Here is a 26,143-nt window from a genome sequence, read left to right on the forward strand (position 1 = left end):
CTACTTACAAAATTTAACTATTATGAATGTGCTGCTATAAACATGGGTATACATGGATCACTGTAACATGATGTCTTTAACTCAGGAAGATACCTAGAAGGGGAATAACTGGGTCAAATGGAATTTCTCTTTTGATTTTTTTTGAGGAATCTCTATACTGATTTCCAGAGTGGTTGTACTAGTTTACATTCCCACCAACCATGGAGAAGGGTTGCTTTTCCTCACAGCTTCTCCAGAATTTGCCATCATTTGCTTTCTTGACGATGGTCATTCTTTCTGAGGTGAGATGGAATAGAGTGCCTGCCTGCCCTCCACAGAGAGCAGTGTTAGGGTCAGAGGTTGTTTTTTGTAGGACTTGGAGAGTCCTCAATGTGGGTGATGGGAATTGCTGGTTTCTGTGGGGTTTACCCATGAGGGTGGAGGAAGACAAACGGTTCACCTGTGTTTGAAGCTGAGACATGCTATCGGGTTAAGCAGAGAACCTGAAGACAGAGGTAGTAGGAGGGGACACAATTTATAGGTGAAAGGGACTAGCTCAGGACCCAGTTTATAGGGTTTTTTGTCTTTAAGACCCTTAAAAAAATTTTTTTGGAGGGAGTTTCCTAGAAGGGGAAGAAAAAGCCTGAGAACTTATGTGTCCTAAATGCTGGTCTTTCCTTCAAGTGCACTTTTAGAATTACATTTTTCCAGTCCCCTTTTTACTTATCTTTATTTCTTCCGTCCTACCTCACTTTCTCAAAGGGCCACACCAGGTGAGTGAAGCCACTGAGGAACCGGAGTGGGGCGGATGGGTTTGGCCAGGTGCTGGCTCCCCTCCTAAGGCCCTGCTGTGACCTGGGGCGTGCAGATGCTATCTCGGGGCCCTCGGGCGAGGTCCAGGAGGGGCAGGACTCAAGGTTGAGAAAGTCCAAGGAGTCAGGTTTGGATCCCGGGCTGCCACGCCAGACCCGCCCCGCCCCTCCGGCGCTGACCCCGCGCCTGGTTCCCCGCGCGTCCCCGAGCTTAGCTAGGGCAGAGCGGGTCCCGGAGCCACGGAGCTCCGCGGCAGAGCGTCCAGGCAGGGCCGGCGGCCGAGTCAGCGCGCTTACCTGGCTCCAGGAAGCGGGGGCGGGGCGCAGGCGGGGTGCGCGCCCGTTCCCGGAGCCGCCGTCAGTCCCCGCCGCGCGCCGCGAGGACGAGCTCGGCCCGGAGCCCGCGGCGGCGACCCCGGAAGGCGGCGCTCTGTCCGGCCCCCGCGCCACGCGTGTTCGCGCCGGGACCGGCTCGCGGGCCCAGGAGGGCGCACGGCCGGGACCCGCGGCGCCTTTGGCCTGGCAGCGGCAGCACAGCTCGGTGAGTGACCTCGCGAGGACCGCGGGCCGACCGGGCGCCTTTGTGTGGCGTCCTCGCAAGCCGGGACCCGAGCCCCGCGGGACCCGATCTTGGCCCTGCCCGGAGGGCGGGTGTGGCGCAGTCTCCGCCGCGGCTCCGGGTCCTTGGCCGGGCGGGCGAGCGCAGCGCACCTGGGCAGCGGCGCAGGTGGCGGGGCAGGTGGCAGGCGGCGACCTCCGGGCCGACACGGCGCCCCACTCCTTGCGAGGGGGTGACCTCGGCATAGACGCGAATCTGTAGCGCAGAGTCCAGCACGCTGACGAGTTTCCAGGGGTGGTCTTCAGCCGGGCCTGGCGACCCGACCCCGGGGTCCCTGATTCTGCGCGCGGCCTAGGGGTGGCGGGGAGGGAGGAGTTTAGGGGTTGGAGGTGACACCGGTCCTGAGGCCGCCCTCGGCCTTGCGGAGACCAGGTGCCGACGGCCGGACAGGGTGTCTAACCCGGCCCCAAGCACTTGCTGATGCCCCACCTGCCCCACGGGACGACCCTGGACCCTGCTTACCTCCCACAGCGAAGCTCTGGTTCCCTGTGAGAGACAAGGGCGACGACAAAGGACTCGTCCTGCCTTCTGCCTTGGTAGGGCTTGTCTCCAGCTCCTAGGCCTGGCCCGTGCCCCGGACTCACCTGGGCCCACGAGGGCCCACCTGCGGCCACCTGCCTGCCCTGCCCGCTGTACTGGGCCTTCCTGGCTTGACTGCCTTGTGGTCAGGGTTTGACGGCTCCAGGTCGACTTGCTTGTTCAGGGCTCACTTGCTGTCAGTGTGGGTCTTATGGGATGCTCCTGAGGACATCTTGTGTCTTTGGGTCTCCTTCTGTCTCCTGATTTGGAAGGTGGAGTGGGCTTTGGACAACAGTTTAAGTGCTTTGAGGATCCAGTAAGCCCAGAGAGAGAAATAGGATGTCCTGGTTCCTTGCTCTGTTTTTCAGTAGACAGCTTGCTAGTCCTTACCATGTATGGTTTATTTTGTGTTGGTGAAAGGCCTTGGGCTGGGGCATATTAGGGTGGTGGGAGATAAACGTGGGGGGGAGGGCGGTGCTTCTTCCTGTTCTGGCCATAAGGCACCGAGTAAGAAGGGTTTTTCATAGGAAAGAGCTTTAGGGAACATTCCATTGAAGACCTATGTTTTATGGAGATTTTATCTGGCCACGCCCAGGAAGGAATTTTCCAGATGGTCGCACACACAGGGATCAGGGGACCATCCTGAGACTGCTTATCCTTCCAAGCCACCTCCTGGCAGGCACCTCCCAGTAATGTGGGTCCTCCTTAGACACAGGTCCAGGAAATGCAGATGTCCAGCTAGAAGCTGGGATAGAGTCACCCAAAGTAAGTGACATCCAGAGACCTGTCAGAGTGCTCATCTCCTAACTATGCAGGATCCCACCGCCCTGGGAAAGTGCATATCAGCTGTTTGTGTGTGTGTTTTTAAAAGTGGGACCAGCAGAGAGAATCTAATTTAAAATTATTGTGAATGTTGGACAGTAATTCTTTAAGATTTAACTGTTCTAAAATGACCACTTCTGTTAAGTGGGGCTTAAACAAAAGCAATTTGGTTCAAAACCATTTTAAAAATCTTCCTAAAGGGCCCAAAGATGAGAAAGTGTAAGCTGAGTTACTTGTTTTAGATCTGGTTTTTAGTGGCTCCATCACAGTTTTGAAGGTCAGTTTTTACAGTGTTGTCAATGGTGGGAGTGACTATGTGCACTATGATCTCCATTAGAAACTGGAAAATAACAGAGATTGTTTTCTATTTCTGCCTAAATGTTTTATTACTCATTAGAAGTTATTTTGTTTGACTTGTTTCTCTTTAGGTTCTTTAAAAATATCACACAATTCAGATTAGCAGCTGCCTCTCTGCTTTTTTGAATACCTGGTAGCATTTACTGACCACGTACTGATGAGCAGCTGGAACGTTCTCCTGGACAGGTTTTTAAATCTCTGTCAAAATCTGTCATTTCCTGTAGCACTTTGTTGCAGTGAGGAAGCTTATGTAAGGATGGGGACCGGCCAGGCAGATTTGTGATCTGTAGGACAGCCTGACACAGAGGCTAGCTGAGGCTGCTCTCTACAGGCACAATCGGCCTCCCTTTCCACCCAGAAAAACTGCAGGTGCATAGTCTGAAGCTACCAGAAAGTCTTGGCAAAATACAAAATTGTGATTCTGTATGTTTCATTCTAGATCCTGTGAACAACACTAAGTAGATTTGAGCCACCCTTGTACAAAATTAGGTGGACAAATAAAGGATTGAAGATAAGCAGTCTAGTGTGAGATTAGTCTCTGGAATATATAAAAAGTTCTGAAATTCAATAATATAAAATGAGAGTCCTGAGAGTAAAATGTGAGACCAGATAGTCTCTATAAATCTAAAAGAGAAAAAAACCTAAAAGGATTGATAAAATACATAAAGAACTTTAACCTACTGGTAGTCAGGAAAATGAAAATTACAACAGCATTAAGGTTCTTTTCCACACTCATTATACTGGTAGAATATTATATTGTAACTCTGCCAAGTATTGGGCATGATGTAGAGAACTGAAAGCTCATATTATCAAATAGAAGTATAAACAGGAACAATGTTTTACAGAATGATCTAGAAAAGCTGAAGATACTGATCTGCCAGGAGGCCTCAAAACTTCATTTCCAAGTACGCATACGGAGAACCTGATCATACCATGAATGATCACTGAGACAACTTGCTAAATATTTTTGTTTCCAAGTAATCGTAGATTCACATGCAATTGTAAAAACTAATACAGGGACCTCAAATACCCTTTAGCTAGTTTCCACAACGGTAACATCTTACAAAACTGTAATGAGACATCGCAACCAGGAAATTAGCATCAATACAACCTATTTACCTTGTTTGAAATTCAGACTTCACCAATTTATACATGTCCCCGTGAGTGAGTGAGTGAGTGTGTGTGTGTGTGTGTGTGTGTGTGTGTGTGTGTGTTTAGTTCCTGTGGAATTTTACCATCCTATGCACAGTCGTCTGATGACCAACACAATCAAGGAACAGGACAGTTTCATTGCAAGATGCCTCATGATACTGTATAGTCACAGCCAACTTCCTCTTATCTCACTCCTAAACTCTGACAACAACAAAGCTGTTCCTCATTTTCTATAACATTGTCATTTCAAGAATGCCATGTATATAGATTCATATATTGTGGAACCTCTTGCGGTTGGCACAGTTCCCTTACAACCTGTCTAGGTTGTTGAGCATATCTGTAGTTTATTCTTTCTTACTGCTATGCAATATTTTGTGGTGTAGATGGACAAGTATTTAACCATTCAGCATTTGACAAGCACTTGGGTTATTTCCAGTTTGGGGTTATTTGATTTAAAATTGCTATGAACATCCATTCGGGTACAGATTTTTGTTTGAACAGTTTTCATTTCTCTGGGATAAATGCCCATGACCACAATGGCTAAGTCCTATAGTAAGCCCATGTTTAATTTTATAATAAATTGCCAACCCTTCCAGAATGGATATACCACTTTGCATTCCCAGGTCTCAGTGACCAAGGACCTCTGCAGCCTGGACTGCATTTGGGATTATCTCTTTTTTAAAACAATTTTAGCTGTTCTAATAAATGTGTATAGTTCATTGTGATTTTAATTTGCATTGCCCTAGTGGATAATGACATCAAAGGCCTTTTTATATGCTAGTTTGCCATCTGTAAACTCTCTTTGGTGAAAAACCCATTCGTTTCTTTTGCACATTTTCTTTTTATTTTATTTTATTTTATTGGTACATTTTAGGTGTACAATATAATGACATTCATCACTGGAAATTTGTACCTTTACATAGTCTCTCTTGGTTCTTATTTTTACCCCTTCCCCTGCTCTCCCTTCAATCCCTCCATCCCTTCCTGCACATTTTCTAATTGGGTCGTTTGGCTTTAACTATTGAGTTTGCTTAGCTCTTCATATTTTCTAGATAACAGTCCTACTGGTTTGCAGATGTTTTTATACCAAGTTAGCTTCTCTTTTCATTTTCACTGGAGGGTTTTTTTTTCAGAGAAATAGTTTTTTATTTTGATGCATTTCAGTTTATTACCTTTTCCTTTCTCGGTGTGAAAGTCTACAAAGTCTGAGGACTTGAAGATTGTCTTGTTGTTGTTTTTTTCTTATACATTTTATAGTTTCCCATTTTACACCTAAGCCAGTGATCCATTTTTAGTTAATTTTTGCATAATGCCTGAGGCTTAGGTTGAGGATTTTTATTGTGCTTTCTTTTTGTTTTTGCCAATGAATGTCCAGTGGCTCCAGGACTATTGGTTGGAGACATGATCTTTCCTCCACTGAATTGCTTGGCTCCTTTGTCGAAAAGCATTTCCACATATTTTTGAGGTTCTCCTTCTGGGTTCTCTGTTCTATTGCATTGAGCTGAGCTGTGTCTGCCCCTCTGCCAGGATCATTTATCTCAATTGCTGCAGCAATGTCACAACTTTAATCAGAATCTTGTTAATGATGCTAGGTTTTATGCCTTTCCTTATACATTTTAGAGTAATTTGTTTATATATACAGAAACCTAGCTGGGATTTTGATAGGAGTTCCATCAGCAATCAGTTGAGAGTAAATTGACAGTTTTACTGTGTTGAATCTTCCAGTCCACCATCGCAGGTTGTCTTTCATCATGTAGATCTTTTATTTCTTTCACCAATATTTTCTGATTTTTAGCATACAGATTTTAAATCTGTAAATTATTTGTACAGTGTATTTAAGTACTAATTTAGGGAGGATACTTCTAAGTGGCATTGTGTTTTTAATTTCAGTTTTCATATGTTTGTTGTTTAGTATATAGAACTGGAAGTAATTTTTGTATTGATCTCATATCCTGCAAACTTGCTGATTGCACTTATTAATGCTAGGACCCTTTGGTAGATTTCTTAGGATATTCAAAATAAATCATATCATCTGCAAATGGGATAGTTTTATTCTTTAAAATCTATGCTTTTTATTTATTTTTTCTTGTCTTGTACTGGCTTGAACTTTCAGTGTTGTGTTGAATAAGAGTTGAAAGAACTTGCATTATTCCTTATCTAGGAGTAAAGTATGCCATATTTTACCACTAAGTCTGATGTAGCTGCAAGGTTTTTATAGATGTTCTGTATCAAGTTAAGCTCTTTCCCCTCGATTCATAACTTGCTGAAAGGTCTTATCAAATGGGTGTTGTGTTTTGTCAAATATCTTTCTGTGACAGTTCATGTCTTGTGATTTTTCTTTTTTTTAAATTTTCCTTTTTTAACCTGTCAGTGTGATGGATTACATTGATGGATTTTTTTCAATATGAACCACCATTGAATATTTGAAATAAATCCCACTTGATCACATGAATAATTTTTTATGTTGCTGGATTCACCTTGCTAATGTTTTGTTGAAAATTATTGCCTCTAAATTAATGAAAGATGTTGGTCTGTGGTTCTTATTCTTTGTACAGTCTTTGCAGTTTTTGTGTCCCGAAAGTACTAACCTCATAAGATGAGTTGGAAAGTATCCCTCCTAATCAAATTTTTGGAAGAGATTGTATAAAGTGGGAATTAATTTTTCCTTAAATATTTGGTAGAACTTTGCAGTGAAATCATTTAGGTAAGCCTTGGGATTTCTTTTAGGGGAAATTTTAAAATTACAAATTCAGTTTCCTTTGTAGTTAGAGGATTATTCATTTCATTGTGTTTGAATTTTTGTAGCTTGTGATTTCTAAGGAATTACCCTATTTCTTCTAAGTTGTAAAATGGATGAGAATAAAATTGTTTTAGTCATCCCTTATTATGCTTTTAATAGCTACAGGATCTGCATACCCGTTACTTCTTCCTGATAATGATGTTTTGTGTCTTCTCTTTTTATTCGTCAATCTTGCTAGAGACTTCCTAATTATATTAATATTTTTCAAAGAGCCATCATTTTAGTTCATTGACTGTTTTCCTGGTTAAATTTCACTGATTTCTGCCCTTCTCTGTGTTATTGCTTTCCTTCTAATTTCTCTGGAAATATTTAGCACCTTTTAAAGTTTCTTTGATGAGAACTTAGATTTATTATTGACTACAACTGGCGTGCCTCAGTGTAATTTAGTTTCCTTATATTTCTAGGCCCCTGATTTGCAGCTAAATGTTCTCTTGTTTCATTGGAGACAGGAAAAGCAGGAAAGATGTTTGCTAGGGCTTGATTTTTATCACAGAGAAGGGTGAGCTTAAAACTATTTTCACAGGAATTAAGTGTTGCCCCTTCACTGCTATGTCTGTCCTGGACATAAAAGTAGTACAAGGCTTCACGGGGGCCTCAGTCAAGGCTGCACACACTGGAGGTGTGTGGCCTCACCTTTTGGGCCCTCAGGGGCCCTGGGATCCTCTCAGGGCCAGGAAAGGATGGAACTCAAGAGAACTCCTCCAACAATCATGCAGGTATGCTGGGCCGCTTCCAGGCAACTGCCAACCTGGAACAGAGGAAACTCCCTCTCAGATCTAACTATTTTCATCTAATGTCTGATCCTGAACCCTAAAGCTTAAGAGGTCAATACATACGGAGAACCTGCCTGGATCAGTTTAGATTCTAAGCAGGAGATCGAATTGGCTTGGTGGCTTGGATGCCAGTCATTTGCCCAGGGGAGAGATCTGCAACCACCTGCACATATTTCGGAGAATTTCTACTACATGCAGAGCCCTAGGCCCAGTCTCAGGCATACCACACCACAATCTTGGGGATTGGGCCCAGGAATATGCTCTTCAGTGAGCCCCTGGGTAAACTTAGGACCCCTGCTTTAAATGAAAGTAGGAGATAGATTGCAGGACCTGTATGTGTAGGTCTACACACAGCGTTCAGACACGCATGCAGAAGCTCAGAAACACATGCTTTATGAGATCAATCTTTTACATTTCACTGATAAACACTATGTAGGAAAAGACTCATTGATAAAGTTATTTTGACAGTGTATTTTTATTTGTATTATTTATTTTTAATACTTTATATTTAGATAATAATATATCCTGCCTGTGAGTGCTGCTCTATCTGATGAGAAAGATTTATGGACAGTCAGTCTTCATCTGATTTGGTGTATGGTTGCAACCTAACATGATTGCTAAACTTGTTATTAGAAGCAGAAAATGTAGAGCTAAGCTGCAGGCTTCCCATGTACAGCAAGTGCACAATTCCTTTAAGAAAATTCCCTGGCCATCTTCTATGTACCAAATAGTCTGCTCTGCATTTCAGGATTTGTCAAGAGGAGCAGGTGTAGTTCTTGCCCTTACAGTGATAATGATTATATGAGGGAACTTAGAAGTCCACTGGTAAGTTTCCCCAGGCAGAATACTTGCGACATTCCCTGCAGTGTGTACAGACAAAAGCTGCAACACATCTGAAGAGCAGTGTTCTCACTAAAGGGTAAGAGACTCACCAGCTGGTTTTAACAGTAATAGAGTGTAGTTTCACTCTATTCTGTACTTTTCAGATCTGTTTACCTTTGCTTTCCTGAAAGCTCCCCTGGCTTCTTGAAGATTGCCCATCTGGATGTCCTTGCAAAGCTTGCCGGGACTCTGCATTCATCGCTGGGGAAGACTGCATTCCTGGAGTTGCTTCCTCACCCTGTTTCTAGGCTGTCTTCTTCCCTGCCAGCATCGAGAAGTGGTGGCTTTCTTCTCCAGTGTTCTCTCCGCCTATTTTGTTATAAAGGGTTCCATTGTGTACTTACATTGTAGAGAGCTGTTAAAATATATGTTGTTCACTTAAATACATCCCATGTTACATAGACCTAGTATTGGTTGCATAAACACATAGGTGGATTCTGCTAATTCTAATCATCATCTGATTGATGCATAGCAAGAGCCTGAATCTTACAGAAGTCATGTGTCTAAATCAGTAGACAGTGTTTTATTCTGTTTCCTTTGGAGGTCTGAAAATGTAGTAACCATGGAATATCTTGAGACCAAGATTGATAAAGTATAAACATCAGCTGCAGTTGTCTTCCTAGAAATGAAAGGAGGATACATCATATTTTGGAAACAAACATAATTCATCCCAGCTCTAGTACCTCACTGCAAATTGCCCTGTGAAAGACACTGTGGCTCTAAGGGAGATAGTGACTCCCATCCTGCCACTCTTTTCGTGTGCTGAGATTTATTTCTGCAAAGAGAAGGATTTAAAGCAGATTTTGAAACCTAGCCATATTCATTATCATACTAGTGTTTGGAAATTGTTGTATGAAAGGGAAGTAGAACATAGAAATGCATGGATCTGGCAAAGAATACTTCTGAAAATACATGTTTAGGTGCATGTGAAATTCCTCTTTAAAGCCTCATTAGGTAATAATCATCACACCAGATAGATAGATAGAACTAAAATAAAGTGTGCTATAGGAACTTAAAGCATTTTTTTAATTCAAGGGCAGATTGAAACCTGGAAAAAATGTACAATATTTTAAACACAAAGAAAAAAGAACAATTACATTTGCTCATGAAGATAGAAGAGGTCCCAGCTGGTGCTTTTACATTTTTTTTGTGGTACAATCATTTCTCTGAGACCTACATCTCCAGTACTTTATGTGTTTTCACCATACAGGTAGAAGAATTTGAAAGATTTACCATGGATTACACCTACAGAGGCTTATATCTGACCTCCTTCAGTTGAATTACCATGTCTATAATTGGATGTTGGCTCGTTAATTCTGTCCTTCCATATCCCAATATTTGCTCATCCTTCTCTTAAATCTTCATAGTCTCTTGCCCTGGACTTTCTATACATTGCTGATATTGTGGTTTTCCTGACAGATTATGTATATTCAACTTAGATTGGAGTTATATCCTGGTAAATCTATCATAAGTTAAAAATATAAGACTAAAATGCATTTAATACACCTGACCTCCAAGACGTCATAGCTTTGCCTACCTGAAATGTGCTCAGGACACATACAGTAGCCTTCCACTGGCAAAATGCTGTTCCACGCACCCTATTCTATAATAAAGTGGTGGGTATCTCAGGTGATTTACTGAACACTGTGCTGAGAGTGAAAAACAGGATGGGCATGTGGGCATGCTTTCACACCATCATAAAGTCAAAAATGGTACCGCCAAACCCCATCAGCAATCAGGGACCACCTGTATAGCATGGAGGCCAAAAGAGGCCAAGTATGAAAATAGAGAAGAGGAGGGACCATAAATCATCCATTCACTCCTCAAGGTAGGCCAAGCTAAGACCTAATTCAAAGCCAATGGGGCTTCGTGAAAGACAGAAAAACAGCCCTAAGCTGAGGTCTTCCTACTGCACCAGCTGCAGGCCTGCATCCCGCTTCACACTGCACCTCACATTACATAATGTCTCCACTACGGCCCACTGTGTGCTTCATGGGTCTCCAGGTCCCCCAGTGTCGCTGATCACAGCTGCATCAGATTTTGTGTGGACTGACTTGGCTTTGGATGTTTCTATTTTAGCAAGTTTGGGAAGGGGCTTTTGAGAGAGGATATGCCCTGCCTTAGGACTTTGATAAAAGTAACCAATTCATTGGAGAATCTTCTCCCCAAAGCTATTAGTAGATTGTTTCAACGTATTTTAGCTGTGACACAGTGTAATTAGTTAGTGAGCTAAGTGCAGATATCTTGTTTAATCACAGGTCCTCTTTGTCTTCTGAGGTCAGAGCCTTGTGTGTGGAGATACAAGGTCCCCCTTGCAGCTCACATCCAGGGGTCTACATTTGCCCTTGATACATGGCCACCTGTTAGGACAGCTGCACCCTGGGAGGTCCTGGCCTCCAACTGCTTCCTATATCCTCCTGTCTGCCCCCTTAGGGTAGGGCATTTGAGGTTCTCACCCCAGTGTGAAAGATGGGCAGGCTTGTTTGCAGTAAAGGCAAACTGACTTGTCAGCCTCTGTCATACTTGGTGTCCCGCTTCTAGGCCAAGCCTTGTTACCTCGGGGAGCTCACCTGGAAATGACACCTGGCTATGTTTAAAGGCACCTTGTCAAACAAAGCACTGCACCCTGGATAGGAACCTGGATTCTCCCTCTGATAAAAGGCTGCAGGCTCCTGGCTGCTTCTTTGCCAGGTGGTCCTCAAGGTCCTGCTTGAAGCCCCGATATCCTCCCCTGCACAGCACATGTACCTCACCCTGACTGCATGCTGCTCAAATGCAGCGCCACAATCTAAGGAGTGGTCTGTGTCGTTGGAACACTTGTGCAAGGGCTACTGGTGGTAGGGGTGCTGGGGTAGGGAGGCTGGCATGTGTGTTCTCTGTATCTGTTGCTCTTCCAGGAGCTGAAGATGCCTCGGTGGAGAAAAGCAAGGCCTCACTTCATTGTGCTTTTGTTACACTGAGGGATATGGGGTGGCTCGAGACCTCTCACAACCACTATTAGAGCTGGATGTTTAAGAGATCCGTGGCAAATCCTGGCCTGGAGGAACATACTGTCTTTCAGGAGCCCCCAGTATTGGTAGGGCAGAATACAGCAAGAACATGGCTGCTCCACGTTTCCCCAGGCCTTAGTCCCTGAAGTGCCCAGGGCGTCTCTCTCCAGGGCCTTCTGTTGGTGCGCAGAGCCTGGGGCAGCCCTACAGGCCACCCACTGAGTCAGTGTGCGTTATGGGAGCTCCACCTGGGGCTGGAGCTGAGGAAGTTCTTTTGATTTCTTGTTTATGTCCTATCTCCTTCTAAAAATCATTGGGAAAGTACGCTCAGCTAGGTGTGATGAGAAGCTCCTCAGAGGACAGGCTTAGAGAGCACAGGTCCTTTTGTTTCCTAGCACTCTGAGGTTGCAGAAAGGGGTACTATGTTAGGGAGGGGGTGCCTGTGTGCGGTATTTGTTTGTAGATTGTGTGTGTGTACTTGGTGTATGTGAAGAGTATGCGGCACGTGTGTGTGCACTATGTTCGTGTGTACGTGTCGGGGTGTATGCGGTGGAATCCAGCTCTCTGACCCTTGTGATTGACTCCCATCTGGCACCAAGTACCCAGTAGGTGCTGGTAACTTGGAGTGCTGATTGGCTCTCATCATGTACTTGGCCTCCAGCATCAGGAGTATGCCTGTCAGCAGTTAACACCACACAGACAGCTTTGCTGGAAGCTTGTCCGGAAACACTCGGTTTGTAAAGATACACAGTGTTCCTGAGCTTGCAAGTCCACACCTATCCTTGCAGAAATCCTAGCACGCTGTTGCAGACTCTTCGAGCTGACACACCCGAACCCAGCCCCCTTTCCTTCGTTCTTGGGAAGGGGAGCAGACAAGGAGTCTAAAGAAAGGGTCCTGCCCCGAGGCCACTCAGCTGCCAGCCACAGACAGACGTAAGCCCAATTCAGGCATCCTGCTTCCAGCCGCTCTTCTCATTCCATTGCACTCTGTTGTTCTTTTAATTCAGTTATTTGCTGCCTTTGGACGTCACCAACCCCGTTTGTAAGTGTTGTAATTATGGAGAAGTGCATGTGATAAGGATACTTTATAATTTCAGTGTAACTCACAAAATTGTGAGTATACTCTGCCAGGATGTTTGCATTTTTCAAGGTATATTTTAAATTTTGATAGAGCAATGAAATTATAAAACCTCCATCTAGTGGTAGTAAATCGTTGTTGATAGGATGTTGATCTTTCTAATTCTAAACACGTCATTTAGACATGAAGTGGCTGCAGAAACACTTGAAAAGTTCAACTTCAGAATGCAGGCCTGTGGGCAGCGTTCTGTTCCTAATGTATGCTGTGCAGTCTAGGTCTTCGTCACTTATTCATTTGAATGCCATTTTTCAATAACAAAGAATTTTACAAGATAATAACATTTTTCTAGAATATTTCATTATTCATTGTTACTGTATGATAGTTTTCACAGGAAGGAAATGCAGTTTAAAAGCTTTGCCAAACTTGTCAGTTTTTTAAATCATCAGAGTACACATTAAAAGGTGTAAAATGAAGGAGAAAGTATCCCCTCTGTCCTTTAAATGGAGCTCTTTTCCTTAATACATTTAAGATTTAATACAGCCAGAACCCTGTTTTTGTAACACCAACTCATCTGGTCAGCACGTGTGTTTGAACTAAAACCCAAGAAGTTGCATACTGCATAGGAGCCAGGAGCTCAGTGTGGTATTGCTGCCTGGCCCTGTGTGCCACTCAGACCCAATAAACTGCATGTGTTCACTGTCTGAAAAGTGGGCAACATAAGAAGTTGCCCTTCCAAGAGCTCAGCCAGCACATCTCCCTCCCTTTTCTTTAAATATTATTGTCACTTGCTGCATTCTTTGTCTTTCTATTGTGTCTTAGGAAGTTAAAGACTAGCCAAGAAAAAATGTTTGTTCCCAAATGAACACACAGGACCCCTTATGAGATGGGCTCAGAGCCATGTCTTCTGCAGGACTCTATGAGATTAATGACCACTCACAGCATTCCTTTCCCTGATTAGAATCTGGAAGGTTTTGGAATGTTTAAAAAGGTTCTGGAAAGTTCTAGAAGGTTCTGGAAAGAAGTCATTGAGTAACAGGCTACCTGCCAATGTGAAGACATGACATCAATCAGAAGTTTGACTGTGAGCCGGGTCTCAGGCAGGCTTGTGGTGGGGTCACAGCATGGCATTCTTTTCTCTGATTAAAACCTAGAGATGTTGGGTCAAGAACTTTGGATTTTCTTGTTTGGTTTTCAGAAAGATTAGATTGGATTTAGACACAGTTCAGACTATATCTCTTGAGGCACAGGCCACTTGGGAGCTAATGTCCTGTGTGTATGTTGCTCCCCACATACAATGCCAAGAGTTGTTATACCTGAGGCCCAGGAGGCTGGCTGTTCTGGAGGAGAATAGAGATAAAGGAATCAGGGATGTACTCTTCTATGCTGTTATCACTGGCCCTGCTATGAGCCATGCCCAAGATGAGTATGGCTCCTCTAGCTACCAGTGCTCTTAGCCCTGGATTGTGCTGGGCACATGACCTATAGTCACAGCAAAGTTGTCATTGCTTGCCCTGCCTCAGAAGAAGATGCATGAAGATAGGACCTTCGACTGGACCTGGAAGGAGAAGCCCATGCTGGGTGGTTTGTGTCCTTGGTGCCTGTGAGATACTAACCAGTGGTCTCAACAGCAGCTTCAGGAATTACAGTTTGCCATCAAGGGTTTATAGATAAGGAGGAACAGCTAAACGCCCACAGCAGGCTGGAAGGGCAGGACCAGAAGGTGCGGGCTGGGGTGTATCTGTTCCTCAAGCCTTAGGAACTTCTTTCCTGAGCCCAGAGCTCCAGCCTTGGGTAGGCCATGCCTGTGACAGAGCCCTGCAAAAGCCTTGCCAAAGCAAGGGATGAACATTCCTCCTGACTAACACCAGGATGGGATGTTCATTCCTCATGACCAAGTCAGACCTACATGATTTCAAAGCTACCAGAGACAGGCCACAGAGCAAGGGCGTGCCTTGTGTGCCTGAGTGAGTCACACAGACTAGTCTGAGATGACATGCTGCTCTGGCTTGTCACAGACCAAAAGCTGCTTCCTTGTGTCCCTACTGTATTTACACAAAGAATTTTGTGTCTTTTGTAATAGTTGCAAAAGCTGAGCACCGTACCTAATCATTGACTTGTGGTTATATATTTCTTTATGCATCCATATACCCTGTCAATAAATAAAGAGATTTCAAGTTAATCTCCCCTGAGCAGGATGAACTACTATTTGATTGCTTCTTCCTTTCAAGAAAATGCTTCTGTAGTGCAGAGGGTGACATTAGAGCAAGCTGGGAACTCCAGAACTAGCAATTTGCTGCTTTATTCTTACAATGGCTTATCTACAAGATCAGCTGATTCTGTAAGTGATAAATTCAAGGGAACAAAGTCAGATTACCAATAAACCCCACTTTTCTGCAATTCTGTAACTTTCTTTTAAAATGATTTCTGATGATCTCGGGGCAGTGCTGTTTGCTATAAATCTACTTAACTCTGATAAGCCTGAAGAAAAAGGAGGAGGACACCAAGCAGCTTATGGATGATATTATCTGGTGCTGCAAAGAAAAAGTGCCACTCCACAAGATCTGGAAGCTGGTGCTTGAACGCACAGGTTCAGAGTGGCTCCGTGGAGTTTTTCTGTTTCAGATGCCAGGGGACACTCAATGCAGTGTAGCTTCAAGGTGGTGGAGAGGCTGGGTTCCTCCACATTGCTCTGCCATGGGCAGCAGCCTGGGCTCTGCTGTGAGAGAGACCGACCCGGTCAGAAGGAACTGAGAGAGAAGAGCCGTCCATGAGATGGGCAGAGGGAGGGGCCCCCAGGTCCTCCGCCACTCTGCTGCTTAGGCCAAGTGTGGCTTCCTGAGTCCCCACTCCTGCTCTGGTATGTAAAGTTGCCCTTTTGCCTTGTGAGAGGGTATTTTTTTTGTTTGTTTGCTGCTTTGCTGATGTTAGAAGCTGTTTGCTGAGGTTTGAACACGTGGTGTTCCGAGAGTGTTTCTGACCTAAGCAATAGTGGTTGTCCACAGAAAGCAGGCTTAAAAATGTGGGTGTGGGTGTGGGTGGGGAGATTAAGCAGAAGAGGAATGGAGAAAGGAAGCAAAAGTGAGAGACGGCAAGGACAGTAAAGGAATAGAAGCCCCTCTGGTTGGCTCTGGTTTTTCCCCTTTCAGATCTTTTATTTTACATGCGTCCCTGGCTCTGTTGTCTGTTCTCTGGTTTTCTGCCTTCCAGGTTCTTGTCTCGGGCGAGGGTTTATTTTATCTGCAGGAGGACAGGCAACAGTATTCTTGCTGAAACAGACCCACCCACCAAGTCCAGGTGCCACCTTTGACTTCAGAAGCCATCAGCCAGGTCAGAGTGTCAATCAGCAGTGCTGGGGGACCTGCCCAGGGCTCTGGAGAGGAGGCACAGGCCTCAAAAGAGGACGTGGTCCTGCCTGCTGCCCAAGCACGGGGCTCTGCCCTGGGGGATCGGGTCGTGCTGCCGTCTCCAGTCTGCTGCGAGGCCCGCCCAGCTCAGTCTGCCTTGCACTCAGCACTCCACAAAGGGACATAACGGCCCCTGGAACCTGCACTCTTCATCCCATTACCTCTCGTCTAGCCTTAGTCAGGTTTGCTCATTTCTACAACACAGCCTCTTTCTACCAATCTAAACTCCATGCAGTCATCTCCCTCACCCCGTTCAGGACCCAAAAAGCCTTTCTGACATGTGGAAATCCGTGATAATCTTTCCTTTAATGACATTCTTCCAGAATGTATGTTCTGTCACCTTCCAAATACAGAAGCATTATCCTAAGCACGCGGTGGTTTCCCAGTCAGTACCAAGTGATACATTTAATCCAAAGGATTGACATGTCTGTCAATCCAGGGTGCACATGTGTGTCGAGCCTTTCCTCCATGCCAGACCACACCAGGCTGTAGTAACAAGTGCCTAGAGCTACTGAGGTCCAGGAAAGAGGTCTAGGAATACAAATGGGGGCCACAAGGACAATAAAGTCAGCTTACTTCTAAAGTCTAGGAAAGACTAGTAATAATCACTAATGGTTAACAGCAAAGCACATGGGTACTGAAAGTATTGCTTTAAGGGTTTTAAAAAGCAGAGAAAACAGATGAAGGCACCATTCTGATGACACTTTTAAACTCTACTAGTGTAAGTTCACATTAATATTCCTCCTTCTTCACTATAAATGGAGTCTCTTGGATAGACTTTTAAAAATCAATCATAACTTACATGTTTTGTAATAGATGATACAGTGCCTGTTAAGGTGTGCATGTTATCGTCTCCAAATACATAGAGCTTATCTTTAATTTATTTTGTGCCTAGTGCAGTAGTCATAGAACAGATATTTCCTCAACCCTTACTGGACAACTGGTTGCTAGGACATGGTCACATGCAGCTGCAAGGGATGCTGGGAGAAGTCGTTGCCACTTAACAGTGGGCAATCCTCTTGACTAAAGGAAGAAAGAAGGAAAGGATGTGTGTTGGGGAGATTCTGCTGCATAAGCACAGGAGATCTGTTCTTTAAATAAAAACAAAAATTCACAATCCAGATGACTTGACAGTTTTAAAAGATGGTTATTATCTATATCAGAAATGAGGACACTTTTTCTATAAAAGACTAGATTGTAAATATTTTAGGCCACAAAATACTGCAACTACCCAACATTGTAATGGTTGTAGGAAAGGAGCTATAGAAAATAAGCAGATGGAGGATTGCAGTCCTGCTCTAACAAAATTGTACAAAAATTTTTGAATATTTGGTATATGGATCATAGTTTGTTGATCCTTGATCTGGATAAAGGAAGAAAATATGTTTGTGTTTTGGCTCAAGTAGAAATAAAGTGACATGACATATTAGGCCTGGTAAATGTTAGTAAAAAGTTTGAACCAATGCACAATTCCAGGCTCTAGTTTGGTTTACCTTTCGGCTTGATACTTGCATAACTAACACACAATCAGCAGTAACACATAGCCTCTCACAAATAATTTCTAAGTTGTGAGCCTAATTAAATTTTAGAAAGATTATCTAAACCTTTCTGAATTAAACTGTCATCTCATTATCAACTTGGGGTAGCTTCTTTGGATATATACTGTACATGGGACATTTGGGTGAGGCAGAGTTTAGACAATAGCCAAGTCCTGGAAGCTAAGGTAGTATAGTACATGTGAATGTAAAACCCAGGTACATATTGCTCATCGTGTTTTCAGAAACCAGTGACTGTCATTGTCCATATTATTTATTTCTGCATTTGAATTGCAAGTTTTTTACAAATGCTAGTACTGTCCTGCTTAGACATGGGAAGACATGAGTGCCTTCTGATGTTCTTTGGTTGGTTGGTTGGCTGGTTAATTGATTAATTGATTAATTGACTCATCGACTCATCCTATGCTGGGCCCAGAAACCACAAGGAATACTTATGACCTTGTCCCATGCCCTCGTGGAGTGGGCAGTCCAGTGGGAATGCCCACTTTATAAACAGGCACACACAAGGTGCAGAGATGACAGGTACATTAGGTGCAGGACTGGACCCAGGCAGAGTATATAATTGAAGGGTCTCATCAAGATTAGGTTGTTAGAGAAGGTCACTGTGGGAAAGTGAGTTTTAAAATGCAGCAAGACATTTTAAAAATGTATAGTTTTAGGAGCAGATACTCGTATATCTTTTTCTATTCTTCTAATCTATAACTAAAAGTAGAACATATAAAGCAAAAAATGCAAGGTGGAGTATTCATTCATTTTGCAGAGAAAGAAAATAAAATTTACCCTCATGTCTGAGCAAACTAATTCTGAATCTTTTTGCTTGGTGTTACCTTTGTGCCCAGCTCCTGGCAGACATCTCAGTGAGGTTTCTTCTCCTTCCTATTTCTCACCACTTCCTTCCTGTGAGTCCCAAAACACCAAGAGGTGTCAGCATGGCCTGAGGTCCTCAGACTTTTCAGACCTTGTGCACAGAGCCAGGCCATGGAGTGTTTCTAGAAACTCCCCATAAGGTGGGTTCTGCCGGTCTGGGGATTTGCCTCTAGCTCTCTCACCCGCTCCGTGCATGAGCCAACTTTCATCTCACTCTGCTGCAGGACATGGTGTTTCTGTGCTTCTGTGGTTTCTCACTTGACCCACTTCTCTGGCTGTCTGTTCTTCTCAGCCCATCTCCACTGGTGTTTTTACTGTTAACCATTCACTTACGCAAATGCATATAAATGCTGGTGGACTACAGGACAAAAATAATTACTCTGAAATCCTGTACATAAAGAACTGCACGAGAGGCTAATAAAAGAGATAAACTGCTGTCTGGCTACCTGTCGATCCTAAAGTGATATGTTTGCTAAAAACTTTTTATTACTGCAAGAGAGTTGAACTTTTTCTGTCAAAATATACATATGAAAGCTTGGCCCCTTGGGCTCTTTGCAGAGTCTCTTCTCATCTCCTCCTGCATTCAGGCTCTTATGCAACTCGAAAGTCATTCTTTAAAAAGGGCAGAGACGGGACATCAGGGGCCCATTGCCGTCATCGCAGTTTCCTTATTTAACCCTCCCTACAACACCACCAGCACTCCAGTTTTACAGAGAAGAAACCAGAAGCTGACAGAAGTAATTATTGATAGACATGGAATTAAAACCCAAATAGCTGAGCTTGGGGGCAAAACCCAGTAATTCCAGTACTCTTGTGCCTGCGGCAGGAAGATCACAAGTTTGAGCCCAACCTGGAAGCTTAGTCACTTAGTGAGAACCTGTCTCAAAATAAAAAATTTTAAAAAGGGCTCTGCAAATGATGTGAGGTCAGTCCCCGGTGAAAAATAATAATCTGCTGTTATTTCACAATATTAGACAATGACTGAAGAAAGTCCTTGTTATTTTCATAACTTGTGTATCGGTGTGCATGTGTATAAGGAACAGGTTCTTGCTACTCATGTATTTTCTCAAGGCTACTTGTTTAAGATCTTCTTAGTCTGTAGGAATTAGTAATTTAATTATTAATAAGTTAGGAATGCATGCTATGTTAGACCTTCGATGATACTTGTTTCCCACATAGGATGCATTCATAATGAAAATAGCATTAAGCCAACTGTATTTTTACTGGCATGTATTTCTAAAGGCACACATAGCTAGACTCTCATACTTCTCTTTCTCAACTATAAAATAGGAATGGAACTGGCAGGGTTATTGCTATAATTATGTAACTTTAAAGGTTTATAGAAATGTGAGAGATGAAGTAAATCATTGCAAAAATAATCCTGTTATCTCCATAGATACATTTATTTTAGGATTGTTTTCTTGAACCTGAACTCAAAAAAAAATTGTGTAATCAACATTAGATCATGAAAACAAATCCAAAAGAACTCTAAGGCTGTAAAAATAATACAACTGGGATGGGTGTCCAGCAACATGTACAATACTGCATCTGTATCCTACAACATATATGACATAGATATACTATAAAGACTTTTATGAATAAGCCCAAACATTCAGTGCGGTGAGGACAGCACACATGATTAATTCCGTGCCATCCTAAATGTGATCTTACAACACTGCTACTGATGTTCACTGCTTACATTTCAGCAGCTTTGGGGAGGGCAGTAAGATGATGTGGGTGACCTCATCTGCTAACCAGCTGCTCCAGGACCCCAGGTAAGGTAGGTCTTCTCTCTTTCATTTGTTTCAACAAGGGTTCTCAAAGTAATCCTTTCTGAACTCAGTAATTTTAGAACTACCCACTTCAGGGGTCTCTGCAGTTCTGGGACTGGCTTCTCTTGCATCACCTGTGGGCTTTCTTCCCCTCCTCGTCTGCTGACCCATGGTACTAAGTGTGGTCTGGATCTTGCACATGTTCCCCAACTTCCTGTGCTTCCATTGTCTGTAGTGAGCAGGGGCTTTTGTTCTGGGCTGACAGCTCACAGCTGCTTTCCTGCCTTTGACCTCCTTTGCATGGAAGCATATACACTGGGAAGCCATGTTCTGGTCTCAGAAGGAGTTGGTATTAGAGAGATAGCTGGTATCTCTTCAGCCACTCCCCACCTCCCCTGGTAATGCTGGGCCAGCAAGAGGAAACAGGTGGGATCCAGCCAACAGCTCAGTACACCCCAGCAACCCTCACCAACCTTGCAGCATCACCTTCAGCTCACCCTGACCTTAACCCCAACTCCGACCCTAACCCTAACCCTAGGAGCCAGGGGGACAAGAAAGGAGCTTTTATTGCACAGAAAACAAAGGCTCAGAATGGAATCTTGCCCAAAGTCACCTAGGTGGAACCCAGAGTGAGACCGGGGTCCCATCCAGTCTACTTGCACTTTGGAAAGTCTGAAGTCCCTATAAAATATAACCCATTAAAGTACTTAGGACCTAGTATTGTGCACAAGTACAGCTTGGGCCGCCTCACATTTTAGCTTCACCATTTGCTTGGGAAATGGGCTGATGAATTCTACCTAGACTTATTCCTCTTCAGCTGCACCAGGGTGACATTTAGGAGTCTAGCTGCTTTGGGAACAGGTTATTAAAAATGGAAGCCCAACAGCTAAGATTGGATTGTTTCCCAGTAAATTAAGGTTGTGAACTTCTTCCTATGATTAATTTTAGCCCTCTAGCTGACAAAAATTGTTGGTAATCATGTAGGCATTTCCCAGACCTCCAGCATTCCCATTGGCTATAATCTGATCAGCATAGAAGCCTGAATTCCAGTCTAGAAGTCTGTAGCAGTCTCCATATAATCCAGATGTCCATCCCTTCTGCTCTTTTTTGCTTTTCTGAAAAGCTTTGTCGGTTATTCAAGGGAAGCTTGAGAGCCTGGCTTCCCTGAAGCACTCTGCATGTTTATCACATTTTGCTCTTGTTCTCTCAGTTTAATTAATTGCAAAAGTAAAATGTAGTAAGGATAACATCAGACACGTAGCTCCTCGTCTACAGACAGCTCTTCCCTGCAGTCAGTGGAATCCAGTTGCAAGTGCCATCTTCAACCTTCTCTAACTCAACCATCTCTAAAAGGCAGACCAGGGATGCATGACTGTCTTTAACAAGGCAGAAATCCCATCATTCATGACCATAGCCAGGAAAATGTGTGGCACCTAAATGTCATTGTCCTGACCATGGTCTGTGCCCTGCATTGCAGGTGCTGATGTTCAGACAGCACTGTCCGTGACAAGGACTCCAACCTTGGGATACTATCACGCATCAGGTGGTCATTTGTGTTCCTTGTCTCTTTTCCTGGCACTATTTATATTTGTATTTCAGGCCAGCCCAATCTAAGTAGGTGTACAGAACTAATTGGTCAAATCTAACGAGGTTGATTTAAATGTCTTATCTGGACTTTTGTTATTTCAATTAATTCTGTGTCCAGTAGCCTTGAGTTTTGAAATATTGATGAAAATCAGTCATCTCAGCCAGGCATGATGGTGCATGCCTGCAGTCTCAGCATTCTGGAGGCTGAGGCAGGAGGATCGCACGTTCAAGGCCAGCCTGGGATTCAAAGCCAGCCAGGGAGATTCTGTCCAAAAAGAAAAAAGAGAAAAAAATATCATCTCAAATGTAAGGTAAAGTTTTGCTGCGAAACTCAATAAAAGTCTGGTCAGAACATGCTGGTGAGGGAGGGATATGGCCTGGATCTAAGAAACAGTTCAGCATCTTGCGTTACATTTCAGCTGTGCTTCAAGGGCTCTTTGTCCAAAATAGCTTTCCTTTGTGAGCAACTTCCAGATTATTTACATGTCACACGCTGTTCCAGTTTGTGACAGTCCCTTAAGAGAGGTAATGTCATATGTGGGTCTAACAGATACCAGCGTGGGGAGATGAATAGAAGGCAGGACACAGGCAGAGAGGGGGTGGGTGTCAGAGGGCGGGCCTGCGGGAATGCTCAGGAGGAGTCCACAAGTGAAGAGGAGGACAGCAAGGTAAGGTTGCCCAGGGCTGGAGGCACACAAACAGCCCCAACCCCCAGCCTGCCAACTATCATTAAAAGGAATTAACTACTTTCGCCTGTGTTTATTTTGACTAGCCAGTTCTTCCTTCCTAAACAGAAAGGTAGACCCACAGATGTCTGATGTGTTATTCTATATATTAATACGTATTATAAATTCTCAATATTTAGTCAAAACTACCCTGCGTGGAATTAAAGAAAAGTCGAACGGAACACACCCCTTTGGTTTAGACCATAAGAAGCCAAAAACTAGTATTTTTTCCCTTTCCCTTTCCCTTTCCCTCTCCCTCCCTTGTCCTCTCTGTCTCTCTTCCTCAGTCTTAGCAAGTATCACATGTGCCCCAAACCTCCATTTCCTAATGAAAAGCTTATTCCGTAGAAATATTGTTTGTTTATTTGTTTTGTTTGTTGGATGGCCCAAGTTAAGTAAATCAAGAAAAGAGATGATGGAATTGCAATAGATACTGAAATTATCTGCAAATGTTTGGCTTTGCATTTTAGAAATCATACATATCACAGTGTCGCACGCTTCGTTCCAGTGCTGTGAAACCTGACCGTTACCCACTTCTTCAAAGTCGGCTATGTCCGTATCGTTGGTGTAACCGTACCTTTGATTTGCCAGAGCATTGTCAGCACGGTGATTGAAGTTGCCTGAAGAAGATCACTTTCATATCTTGCTGCTCGGGGCTGTCCCCAGAGGTGTCACCGTCTCCTACCTGTTCCCACTGCACGGCAGTCCCTCCAGGTCTTCCATTCTGCAGCTGACTGGCGGTGGTGTCCCCTCCTGCACGTCCCTCCTGCACACCGCCACAGGCCCTGCCCGCCAGGACTGACTCCTGCCCTGCAGTTGTGGTCAAAGGACAAAATTACAACTTGGCTTTGTTTTGCATTCTAGAAATGAGCAGCCCTTTAATCCATAAAATAGAATAAGTATGTGATGAGCTGTGCAGAAGTTGGTTTTATAGCCAGAGAAGGGCTGAAGAGAGCAAAAACAACAAATAGCTGGATTGGTTCTTTCAAAGTCACTTTCCTTATAAGAAGCAGGATTATGAGACAAAACAGAAAAATCACTGATTAGGGAATATCAGGTTGCTCTGTGCTACTTTTCTGCAAGGAGAAGGCAGAGGGAGTGTCACTGTCAGGCCAAGCGAAACTGATCTGTTTGGGAATTTGGGCTCTTATCTCTTTCTTATCTGGAGACTGGAGCTTTAGCACAGCTGGCTGCACTGGGACATTTAGTCCAGACTGAGGAGCCAGCACAGGAGCCCCTGAGCCCAGCAGTGGCCTGGTCAGCATCAGCCTTCATCTTTCCTATTTATGCATCCCTTCACTGCTGGGGAACTGGCTGTGTCCTTATGGAGAAGACAGTCCTGAAATTGTCTTTCATGATGAATCATCAAAAGACACCCAGGGAAGATGGAAAAGTCAGGTGCTGGACAGTTATCTAAAGAGTAACTTTGGGGGATTAAAATGTGTCGTATTCGAGCTAGGTAATATTCTGGGAATTCCCCCATCTCTATTTTAGAATATGACTTATTGTGTTACCTTTCCTGGATTCAATGTAATCCTTAAAAAGATCTCATTGTGAGATACAGCACATTGTCATTGTCCTGCAAGATTCAGGTCACCTGTCACCAGGCCGAGGCGCCAGGGGCCTTCTGTTGGCAAATTCCCAGTGGTCAGTGCAGGTCCACAGAGAATGGATGAGCAGTTGGTTTGGAATGGGTACAGTTAAATGCTTTAGTTCCCTGTGTTATATGGAAAAAAACAAGTGTGTGATTGTTGCTGAGATTTGAGTCATAAAAATGAGCTGATGCTTTTTATTCTACTTTATCCTCCTGGCAAATTCTGTAGATTCTTTGGATACTCGCCTGATACGCAGTCTAGGTTTGATTTCTTGCTGTCCTTTGATCTCACAGATCCTTTCAAGCAGTCAGTGCGAACGTCTACTTGTGACCTTTTATGTTTTCTAGAAGAATGTGGAGCTCTGTTCTCTGCTCAGCTCCTTATGTTACCCCTGTGGGTGAGGCATGGCTCTCTGTATGTAAGTATTCATGTGCAGATGATCTGCTGGAGTTGAAATGGGCTGACATTTTATAGAGGAGGACATGTACTAAATGTGTTCCCTGCTGTACAGAATTTGACCTTCTGTTTTGGGGCTCTTTACATGGGGTTGAAAGGCAGTGGTGTTTGCTCTCTTCAGGTTTTAGGGCTTTGGTTTTATCTTCTCAAAAATGAGCAGTATAAATTTCACAGAGTTGTTCTAGTTAAAAAAACAATGAGGAAAACCCTAAAAGTACTTGCTCTCAGGCTAACAACTTGTCTTTTTGTTGCAGCTGCTGAAGAGCTGGTCAGTTCAGGATGGGGAACCACGTGGGAAAGCGAGAGTTAAGCGCTGAGAAGGCCAGTAAGGTAAGGCCTGGGCTGAGCCTGCAATCTGAGCTAGCCTGAGCGGAGCCTTTGGTTTTGGTTATTAAACACAAAGCCCCTCGATCTGGCCTGGGGTAAAGGGGGTGTTCAGCTAACACAGCTCCTACCGATGGCAGAGAGGAGATCATGTCCTTGTTATTATTCTTATTAATTTGTTCAGGAAAATTGTGTCGGTAGGTAGGCCCTGTCCTTGCACAGAAACACAAGGAAGGCAAAAGACAAGGATGGAAGGAAGGAGAAAAAGAGGAGAGAGAAAAGAGAAAGAGAAAAATGGAAAAGAGAGACAAGGAGCCCCAGCCCCATCCATGTCAGGAAGGCTTCTCTTTCTGCCCCGCATTCTGTGCTTGCATGTTCTGGGCTTTTCTCCAGAACTGCTGGGTCATCCCCTCATACCTTAGAACTTAGGGCTATCCTCAGCACACAGACTGACACCAGGCCCACCCCAGGCTGATGGTGGCTCGCCTTTCCAGTGCTATCTGCTCCACATGCCCTTCCCCGCCTTATTATAGGCCATTTGGAAAGTACAGATAAGCAAACGGGAAAAATGCAATTCATCTCAATTCTTCCAACTAGTCAGAGTCGACCTGGTACTTCTAGCACATCATCTGCACTTCCCACATTATGTAAGAATCAGCTTCCTCCTTCTAACTGGGATTCTCTGCATTAGCTTCTACCCCTGGAGCATCTCCCTGGCGTGCCCCTCGGTTTCCTTCTGAGTCACTTGTGATGTGTGATGTCCACGTGTCAAGGAGGCCCCCATTGCCTCACTCTGTCCATTACTTTGTCCACCCCTTGAGCCGCATTGCAGGCTATGAGGAAATAGGCCTGGCAGAGCACACAAACCTCTGAATACACCCTAATTGGTAAGGGCGAAAGGAACTTCAGTTCTTTTGTCACTGCCCTTGAATTTAACGTAAAAGACAGTGCATTGTGATGCCAAGGATGGACCCACACATCCCCGGCCCCTCTGCAGAAGTGATTTGAAAGTGTCCACTAAATTGAACTGAGCTGAACTGTGACCTCCACACCTCTTCACCACAGGCCAGAGTG

The 26,143-nt window shown here is 44.1% G+C and overlaps 1 protein-coding gene across 6 annotated transcripts in view; it reads left to right on the forward strand.

Moving 5' to 3' along the window:
* Positions 1-1,193: 1,193 nt before the first annotated feature.
* The window catches only part of Mbp (myelin basic protein), a 121,706-nt gene continuing 96,756 nt past the window's right edge, over positions 1,194-26,143 (forward strand). For all 6 annotated transcript variants that reach the window (XM_013078552.3, XM_087191013.1, XM_004861931.4 and 3 more), the window contains exons 1-2: positions 1,194-1,332; positions 25,000-25,075. In XM_013078552.3, the coding sequence (XP_012934006.1) occupies positions 25,025-25,075 (51 nt within the window). In that variant the 5' untranslated portion in view covers positions 1,194-1,332; positions 25,000-25,024. The remainder of the gene's footprint in view (positions 1,333-24,999; positions 25,076-26,143) is intronic.

This window comes from Heterocephalus glaber, unplaced genomic scaffold (genome assembly GCF_053883595.1).
Source record: "Heterocephalus glaber isolate CG9 unplaced genomic scaffold, H.glaber_assembly_v1.0 deba00000331, whole genome shotgun sequence".
Taxonomy (NCBI): domain Eukaryota; kingdom Metazoa; phylum Chordata; class Mammalia; order Rodentia; family Bathyergidae; genus Heterocephalus; species Heterocephalus glaber.